Below are 9,394 nucleotides of genomic sequence, written 5' to 3'. Positions count from 1 at the left end.
TCCTCATCAGGAAGGACAAGAGTTGTGTTGAGAAAGTATGCAAAGCATCACCTGTTCTCACCCCAGGTATACAAAAAGGAGCACACAGACAAGAAAAAAAGGCTCAAAATAACAATTTTATAATAATAAAAATGTAAAAAAACAAGCATGCATATCCTGGTGCCTTTCTAAGTAACTACATTCAGGTATAAAATCTAGTTCATAATCCAAAATACATAGTTATTCCCTCAAAATCCTATTGATTGCCTCACATCCAACAGCTCTGGCTCTGAACAATCTTCAAACTCAGTTTTTCATGTGCCACAGAACTGAACTCTACATTAAGCAATCCCACACAATGAATTAAATGTTAAATGAACTAGACTATACATTTTTGGCAAGGAGGAGCACAAACACTGTAAACTGTTTGTGACCTCAATCGAAATTGCATGTTGAAAATGTAGAACAAAAAATGCTTGATGTTTGCAGAGTGCAAATGTCATTGTTTCAATGTGAGTTCTAAATAAAACCATAGCCTTTTAAACTCATAAGCTCAAGAGTTCCTCAATGTGACATTTTAACAGAGCAATATAACCTAGAGCAGTTTAGACATAAAAAGTCTGGTCTACATTTTGTAATTCACCATTCATCCAACAGCCATGCCATCATCCTCAATACACTATCTATGGCCTTTTGGATCCCACTTTTGATAAAACCTATTGAATACTACAGATACTCTGAAAGTGTGATGCAAATATTGACAAAGAAATTAAATTTAGAGCATTGTTCGACAATTTCGTACAGATATGACTATAACAAAAATAATTTAAATTGCAATACACTAGTGTATATGCGTAATTTCTCCCTTTATGACAAATGCCATCTTACAGGAAATCTAGATGCAGTGGAATCCTGATAACTGCAATGGCTTGGGAGTATTCTAAATGTGTATACTAAATCTGAGCATGCGGAAGTGAAAAGTGTATTTGAACTGATAAACTGCATGTAAACAGAGTTTGTATATTTCCAATGTGCACTTATCAAGAATCGACTGTACTACGTTTTCTTCTTCTATCAAGTAGTATAATAAGATTAATGTCGAAACTGGAAACCTTGGTAGGAATAGCAGTCTAGCCAAACCTTAATCAATGACTACTGCACATTGAAACCAACCAGCTGAACATCTACATGAAGACAGAAGCACAGTGAATGACATGAAAGTAAAGGCTCCTCTGTGCACAACTGACTCACTCCAAGTAAAGTAAAATATACAGTATTTAAGTGTATCTTCCACTTGAAAGGGAAAAATCAAAAGAGCTGTGAATGACTGCTAAAACAGTGTTACTAGTCTCTGCTTATTGGAATCAATAGAGCTGTGAATGACTGTGCTAAAACAGCATTACTACAGTCTCTGCTTATTGGGGCTGAGGTGGGCCAGTCAAACGGTCAGTTGAAGGATTCCAAAGGATAGCTTGGTTGATAGGAAGGTGTTACACCGACTCTTCCCCGGATGACCCGTCCAGCCGTGAATAGCTCCTCTCACCGTGACCCCCTCATCCCCTAGGTTGTCATATGTTGTCATAGTCAGTGTCCCGTCGGCTGGAGACCACCACCCACTCAGCCACGAAGAAGGATAGCGTGCCCAGGAAGCCCACCACAACCATGATGAGCAGCTGCCAGTGCAGCAGGAGATAGTTACTGTAGAAGAAGGCCAGGGCTGCAGTGATGGACTGCGGAGGACAAGAGCACCAAGTTACACCACTGTAACACAGCAACTGTGGTTAGCAAGTATGGGGAATCATCAAGGGATATACCAAGCAAATAGCTCAATGTGATATTTCTTCAAATCTTTCAGAGTAATACATTATCACCATAGACAGCAAACCATCTTGTGTGTGTAGGCCTAACAGATATCAATGTACCTGGACAAACTTGAAAACGGCAAAGGCAGGAGCGCTGTCCTCCCGGAACATGAATCCCACAATGCTCAGCAGTTGGGTGTTGAAGCAGCTGTCCCCCAGGCCCAGCAGGAAGCTGCACAGCAGAGCCACCTCAACACTGAACAAACAACACAACAGGTTAAGCAATTAAGGCAACGCCACCTCAACACTGAACAGACAACATCCCAGGTTCATACAGACAAACCTTACACAATCTGCAGTAACCTGATAAGAGTTCAAATGCAATTATGCACTACTGCTACACTTAACATAATGCTCATGTCCTGACCTGCTGTATTCTTATGCAAAGTACGTAGAATTGTTGTAATAGTAATCTATGGTCATTGTTTTATGGGCCAACTGAGTAAGCCCTGCTGTGTACCTTGGGGTGATGTATGCCTGCAGGTGTGTGCCCTCTTCTGGGGCAATAGGGGCATCACTGGCAATGTTCAAGAAGATCAGGTAAAAGGCCACGAGGTGAGTGATCAGCCCCAGCAGCACGACCGGGTTCCTCCCAAACCTGTTGCACTTGTTCAGCATCCCAAACACGCCCCCTCCTGGACAAACAGTGGCACAGCAAAAACAGAAGCGTCGACTTCCTCGAATCATCAGTCCCTTCCTGTCAACCAGTTTATCTGCTTTCCAAACCTCACGTGTATCATGTGATCCGAAACAGCACTGAAGATAAAAAATGACTTTGACTCACCCAGGATCTCTCCCAGGCCAATGAAAATACCAGAGAGCCCAATCAGACTCTTAGCGTCATTCCCAAATTGAGTCATGGCTCCTATACATGTCCCGTATACCCCACTGTAAAATGTCAACTCTAGGCCTGAAGGTGGGAAAGGAGCAAGAGTTACACACATAGAACTTATGGTTACGCATTCAAACATACTCAATGTCAATTGAATATGCATCCGTTTATATGTCTATACTAGCATCCAATGAAAGAATTTCCTCATGTTGGAAATAGCCCAAACCATTTTTTTCTGAATTATTTGGAATGAATTTGCCCACCTGTGTATGCTATGGAGATACTCAGCAGTAGCATCTCTTTAGTGACAGACAACTGCAACGCTTTTTCTGTAAGAAGAGAACACATATCAGTCAGCTGAGCTCTGGGCCTTTGTTGCTGACATGACAGATTGAAGTAAGAAGCAACCAATGAACTCTGACTCACTGAAAGCATCCAGAGCCTGGGAACCGAGACCTGGAGTCGCTCTGCAAGGAAGTGAAATCCATAAATAAACTTAAGTACAGCCTTTCCAGACATAAAGGAATACAGGATTATCCAGATTCAACCCAGGCCTATGGAGGAATACAAAGTACCGTACATACAACAGCAGGTACAGAACGCACAAACACCATTTGTATGGCATATCTATTAGTATATCAATATTTGACATCTGTATGTATGCATGACAACATGCGCGATTATGGTCAATAAATGGTAGATAAGGAAAAATGTTCTTGTTCTAGTTCACTCTAACGTTAGACCTAGACCACATTTTCCATCCCAGCCTGTCTGCAGACTGCACTCACACGATGATAGGGGTGCTCTCTGTGGACTCAGTCTGCAGCAGTGACTCAGACGCCTCGGAGGGTGTGGCCTCAGGCTCTGGCTTCTGGATCAGGAAGAACAGAAAGCTGCCCACCAGGCTGATGACCGTGAGAGAGATGAAAACCGTCTGGCGATCCTTGTCTAGACACACACACAGCACGCGTCAGCAACTTATGGCCAAAATGAGATTTCCTCATTGTGTCAAGGGAACTTAGGGAATGCTAGATACTATAAAAAGGAAAGGACTCACCTAAGTAGAATACATTCAAACGATATCTACATTGTTATAGTAAAAAGTTAACCAAAACTGATGACATACCTGATATGTGAACGTGGCCATGCCAGGCAAAATAAATATACATGTTCCCAAAGAATAAGCTGCAAAATGGGATAGATACATGTTAGGCAGTCCAACACCATGGATTCAGTACCAGAGTAAAACAGCTGTGGTAAACAGTGATGCAGTCAATACAGTTATGCTGATAAGACTACAAGAATTTCGCTACACTCGCATTAACATCTGCTAACCATGTGTATGTGACAAATAAAATTTGATTTGAAGAATAAGTACCTGAACTGTAGCAAGGCCCAGAAAATACCACTGTTCCTGCCGATGGTGGCATCTGTAGAGTTGATGGTGAGTAGGTTCCCCTGAGCTGTCCACAATACTAGGCCATAGATGGAAAGAGATTGAAAGAGAAAATAAAGAGGGTTATGTGGTGATAGGAAATACAAGTCGTTAATTCTCAAGTAAGAATACCACAGTCTTCTTACTTGCAGCTGCTATTCCAACAACTACAGACGCTGTGTAGAAGCTCCAGGTGTAGGGGTGGATGAACATGGCAATGTATCCACTGATGGAAATAAAACATTGGACAGTATTAACATCACGAATAAGCTAATGAAAACAAGTACGTTATGCACAATAATAGACAAATAAACAGTTCTGTAAACAGGTATAGGCTACAGTGGGTTGATTTAAAGAAAGGTCAAAGGAGTGTGCTCACCTGTATACTAGTCCACTAAAGAACATGGACAACTGGGGTCCTATAACAGCCACTACTGAGGGAGCAATCAGGTTGGATGCAGAGAAAACTCCATAGATGATGGCCATGCTACATGTAAAGACACAACATAGAAAATGTTAGCAACATGGCTACAAGTACAGGCATTTTATTCAATAAGGATGTGTTTGAATTTTTTTAAAGCCTGGTGTTTGCCTGCCACGGGTGGTGTCATTAAGATGTCCATAAAGGCCAACAGCAGCAATTAAAATCACAGACGAGGCCCTACAACACCACAGTCATATGCATGTTATTTACGAAATACCTCAGGAAACTGGGATATTGTAGAGAACTGAAAGTCAACTTTGTTGCCTAAACTGGGCAGATTCAATTACTTGCCTTTTGAGACCTCTTTGAGAGAGAGAGACAGGATTACGCATTTGCAACAGTTCTAATCTATACCATAGGAGCCACATAGGTCAAAATCACAGTATTTCAGCATCACAATGAATTACCTTGTGTATCCACTCCCATGGAATTCAGTACTGTTGAAACTCTTGATCACAGTTTGCTGAAAAAGCATGAGACATAAATAATTGACACCATCAATATTAACTCCCCCTGTAGGTTCCCTACAGTTGTGTGGCTTGAATTTGTATGTATCATTTGTCAGTTCAACCATACCTCTATATTGCCACATGTTTGGAAAGCAGTGAACATGAACATAAATCCAAAACCCAGGATTATGATGTTCAAGAGTGTCTTTCCCTCTGGACCCATGCTTGCTGCAGGATGTCACTGTAATATTACTTGACGAAATGGGATAGTTAAAAAAAACTCTGAAGGGGTCCACAGCTCATCTGAAAAAGACCAGAATCAAAACAACCTTGGTGACAAATCTGTAGAAACGATGTTATGCTATGAATATTAGCTATTGTCAAGACACTAGGTAGGTATATCGAGGTAGATCTGCTATCAAATAATCACCATAGTAAGTATTTCCTTGCTTTTGTCTATTTAGCCACTTGAGAAGAAAACAATTTACCGAGTCGGGTGCTGCACTGTAAAGTCCTTGTTTGTGCAAGCTACATAGTTAGCAAACCAATAACGACTTGTGGAGATACCACCATGGACCCAAATCCTTGAAATAATCCAACAATAATGTACGATACTTTTCCCCTGTGTAGTGTAAAAATTGTCTTTGAATATTTTTCAGTGAGTGACGAAAACTGTTCGTCATGTGAGCTGACATTTCAAGGCGTACAACCCAAAGCCCACTGGGAAACTGAGTTTATTTGCTATAATCTGACGCCAATCTCGTTTCCGGGTCAAAATATTAAAAAACATTACTAAATTCAAAGTATTTTCCATTTGTGTCCCCTCCGAGTAATTTGTATATAATATAATATATTTTGGTGCATCGAATTATGATTTAAAAATGTGTAATTTGAAGATGCGTTGCATTTCCCTCCAAATAAATACGCAGCAGCGTTACTCGTCAACCTCATTCAACGAGGAGGAAGGAGCAAGGGGCAACATCTTGTCCTAACAAATGGTCGGTGCTAAGGAAATCGTCATAAATTTGGAAAGCTATATTGCATTTTTTAAAGAAAAACTCGACATATTGCGAGCAGGTTGATTAAGTACAATAATTTTAATCAAAAACTTTAAGCGGGTGTTGATCTTTCACCCACATTTTCTGGTAGTACTGTTGCGTGTTTGTTAGCTAGGCTAACTAAGGCTCTATCTGCAACATGAGCTATGGTAGGCCCCCGCCCGATGTTGAGGGCATGACTTCTCTTAAAGTGGATAATCTGACGTACCGAACCTCACCTGAGACCCTTCGCCGTGTCTTTGAAAAGTATGGTAGGGTAGGAGATGTTTACATCCCCCGAGATCGTTATACGAAAGAGAGCAGAGGGTTCTCCTTTGTGCGATTCCATGACAAGCGGGACGCAGAGGATGCGATGGACGCAATGGATGGTGCCGTGCTGGACGGACGCGAGTTAAGAGTCCAGATGGCCCGTTACGGACGTCCCCCAGATTCTCATCATGGAGGCGGTGGTGACCGTGGTGATCGTGGTGACCGTCGGCGTGGAGGTGCACCCCGGAGGTACGGGGGTGATGGCCGACGAAGTAGGAGGTAAGAGCTGAGCACATGGTTAAGTAGTTGCTCTAGCTCTCCTTCGATTGGGTCGTTTTTAATTGTTAGCAATGTGATAATTTTTTAATTTACGTTAGTTATAATGTCTAGTGTTTGTTTAGGAACGTGAATGTTGCAACGGTACCTTATGGCCCGTGTTTCGATTATGTAGCGTCAATCAGCCACCATTACAAGTGTGGTTCCTTGACCTGGTAACTTGGCAGCGTTGAGGGTGTTGTGGCCTTACGTTTACAGTTTTTAGATGGGCGATAACTCGACATAACGACCTTACTCTCGTTTCTCCTCACCAGTCCAAGGCGTCGGAGACGCAGCAGATCCCGGAGCAGAAGCCGATCTCGTTCCCGCAGCCGCTCCCGCAACAGCCGATCAAGGTCTCGTTCCTACTCTCGCTCCAAGTCTCGCTCCCCTAAGAGAGACAAGGCCAAGTCCCCGTCCAGGTCCCGCTCCAGATCAAAGTCTCCTAAATCAAAGTCCCGTTCCAGGAGCCACACCCCTGCAGAAAGAGCCTCAAGATCAAGATCCAAGAGTCAGCCCAAGTCACCTGGGGAGAATGGAGCTGAAACCCCATAGATGACTGACAAAATGGTAAGTGTTGTAAATAGTTTGAGGTGAAGTCTAGCGTTACACTAGATTGTATGACTAGCATGGGGAGGATGTGATGCGGGGATATTATGTGTGGGATCGATTTGCACTACGTCTCCCTTTTCCATGGTTATCTGTGGTTAAATAGAATTGGGTTGGTTGTGGGATGTCTTGACAATGTGAACTACTTTAAGTCTTTCCACCTCAAAGTGGTTATGCATATTACTGTAACACTGGGCATGGCAAAGAGGAATGGAAAACTGTCCCATATGGTGGTTGCCTGAAACCCACATTTGATGGATTTTGGGGACTATTCCTTTGTCACAATTTTGTTCTGCCCTGCCCAATGTTCCAGTTCATTATCAGTGTAGAGGAAATGTAGGTCCATTCTTGCATTGTACATATGTGGCATTTGAGAATACATTTTTAACGTAAAAATAAAATGTTCATAAAAAAAATCTGGAATTCTCTCCTCCAAGCTGCGGAATCCTGTTTGCAAAAGAGGAGTTTGAGGCAGTATGAACAGTTAGTGAGCTGGGTGTGTGAGCTGTCCGGGCACCTGCTGCTGTGGGGGTTGCTATGGAGCAGGCCGGTTGCAGGTTGCAGTCAGTGTTGGGGTGGTGTTGAGGTACGTCTGCAGGACAATGGACAGAAGCCTTGCATTGTCCTCCAGGTCATGCTCTCTGCTTTTTGGGGGCAAAGACTTGTGCTCAGGAGGGAACCAAGGTTTTTCTGACTGGTTTCTCATGACAAGATTTCTCATTTTTGTGAAGCCCTGGCGTCTCTTGGCGTCTCTTATCAAACGGGTTTGCATAGCTTTTGATTTGGCTCTTTCTTTCAAATGTAGACTAGTTTCCTACTAATATGGGGGAAATGTGCTATGCACATGAAGTTGGCATTACATTGCCAGCTGATTACACCATACATATGGCCTGGAGGTGTCTCCGTGTCTATCTGAAGGGAGGGGTGTGGTACAGTTAACAAGTCGTCGCCACTTCATTACTAGAGGTTGAAAACAAAATTGAGTTATTTGTTTTCCAACACCAGTTTCTTACATCCTTGTCTTTCAAACATTTTTCAGATGAGATGCCAATGAGGACGTCACACTTCAGACTGAGGACCCTGTCCATAAAATGATTTCTGTGTAAAAGGTTATTGTTGTATCGTGATCGGAAGGCTTTGTGTATTTTTTTTTTTCCTGTTTGTCCAGGCTGCTCATCTTTCATTGTGCAATGTTTAACAAAGAAATAAAAACTATACTTAATGTGCTTTTGAGGTAGATGGGCTAAAACTGATTGGATTTCAATTTGTTGGACTGCATGGCTATTTTAGTTATCTAAAACTCAGTGACGATTTGATGGCCTAGCTTTTACAAATGTTATTTTGGGTTTCATGAAGGCCATTACAGAAGTTCAAATGGATAGGGCTTTTAGAATAAGTATGACAAGAACCAGGCATGGATTTACTTGCAGGTCAACTTGCTATGTAGCGTTGTTTAAATTCATTGACTCTAATCTTCTCTCCTGTATTTTTTGTGCACTAGGCGCAGTTGTGTAGCAGTTGAGTATTGCTGGTTAGCTGTTAAGGTGGCGTGTTGCAGTGCTTGGCTGTTTCCAGTGTTCTCCGGAATGCCCCTGTGGCTACAATGCTGTGATGGTGGCCAACTTAAATGGCTGCTACAAATTCACCATCGGTAGAATGCCTGTCTTTCAACAAGTTCAAATGTTCTCTAATTCAGAGCACTAAGTATGTTGTGCTAATTTTCTTTAATGCATTCTGTCTTGCCCTAATTTTCTTTAATGCATTCTGTCTTGCCCTATGTGCATTCCTTTTCCCCCTTGCAAGAGTCTGTATAGGTGTCTGATGTGAAAGCTAATAAAAATGGTCTTCTAAAACATTTGGGTCATCAATTTATTCTAAACTTTAACAGAACACTACTATACAACGTAAACTATTTTATAATGCATTGAGTTTTGAACCGTTGATCTTGTATTGGGTCTTTGACTATTTGACTTACTGTGCCTTGCTGACACAATTGTCTTTCATTCAGCTTTTCTTGTCCTCAGTTATCATTTGTACAGTATGGCTTCCTGGAAGTGTTGATCTTTGTTGGCATAGAATTTCTCCAGTGGAATGTTGAGACACTTCAAGTTCCATTTCTGCA

General features: G+C 42.0%; 2 protein-coding genes across 8 annotated transcripts; one reads left to right on the top strand and one right to left on the bottom strand.

The window, feature by feature from the left end:
- Nucleotides 1–97: 97 nt before the first annotated feature.
- Nucleotides 98–5,757, bottom strand: LOC118384703 (UNC93-like protein MFSD11). 2 transcript variants are annotated; one of them, XM_052519056.1, is made up of 14 exons: nt 5,472–5,757; nt 5,169–5,344; nt 5,000–5,055; nt 4,488–4,595; nt 4,255–4,334; nt 4,052–4,148; nt 3,800–3,858; nt 3,462–3,621; nt 3,100–3,140; nt 2,937–3,002; nt 2,626–2,751; nt 2,302–2,476; nt 1,902–2,037; nt 98–1,709 (listed from the first exon to the last, which is right to left on the bottom strand). In XM_052519056.1, exons 2-14 carry the CDS (start codon nt 5,262–5,264, stop codon nt 1,548–1,550), a joined length of 1,362 nt encoding a protein of 453 aa, XP_052375016.1. In that variant the 5' UTR covers nt 5,265–5,344; nt 5,472–5,757; the 3' UTR covers nt 98–1,547. The 2 variants fall into 2 exon arrangements, with proteins under 2 accessions (XP_052375016.1, XP_052375015.1); XM_052519055.1 differs by having other exon boundaries at nt 5,530–5,757.
- A 216-nt stretch (nt 5,758–5,973) lies between these two features.
- On the top strand, nt 5,974–9,127 carry LOC118384702 (serine/arginine-rich splicing factor 2-like). 6 transcript variants are annotated; one of them, XR_004825879.2, is made up of 5 exons: nt 5,974–6,627; nt 6,939–7,233; nt 7,710–7,858; nt 8,312–8,381; nt 8,774–9,127. XR_004825879.2 is itself a non-coding variant. In XM_035771443.2 (3 exons), exons 1-2 carry the CDS (start codon nt 6,239–6,241, stop codon nt 7,216–7,218), a joined length of 669 nt encoding a protein of 222 aa, XP_035627336.1. In that variant the 5' UTR covers nt 5,974–6,238; the 3' UTR covers nt 7,219–7,233; nt 8,312–9,127. The 6 variants fall into 6 exon arrangements, 2 of the variants coding, with proteins under 2 accessions (XP_035627336.1, XP_035627337.1); XR_004825878.2 differs by lacking the exon at nt 7,710–7,858; XR_004825877.2 differs by having other exon boundaries at nt 8,312–9,127.
- Nucleotides 9,128–9,394: the final 267 nt, after the last annotated feature.

The sequence above is a fragment of the Oncorhynchus keta genome, chromosome 5 (genome assembly GCF_023373465.1).
Source record: "Oncorhynchus keta strain PuntledgeMale-10-30-2019 chromosome 5, Oket_V2, whole genome shotgun sequence".
NCBI lineage: Eukaryota > Metazoa > Chordata > Actinopteri > Salmoniformes > Salmonidae > Oncorhynchus > Oncorhynchus keta.
The sequence above is the reverse complement of the archived record's forward strand: the minus strand, read 5'-3'. Positions and strand labels throughout refer to the sequence as shown.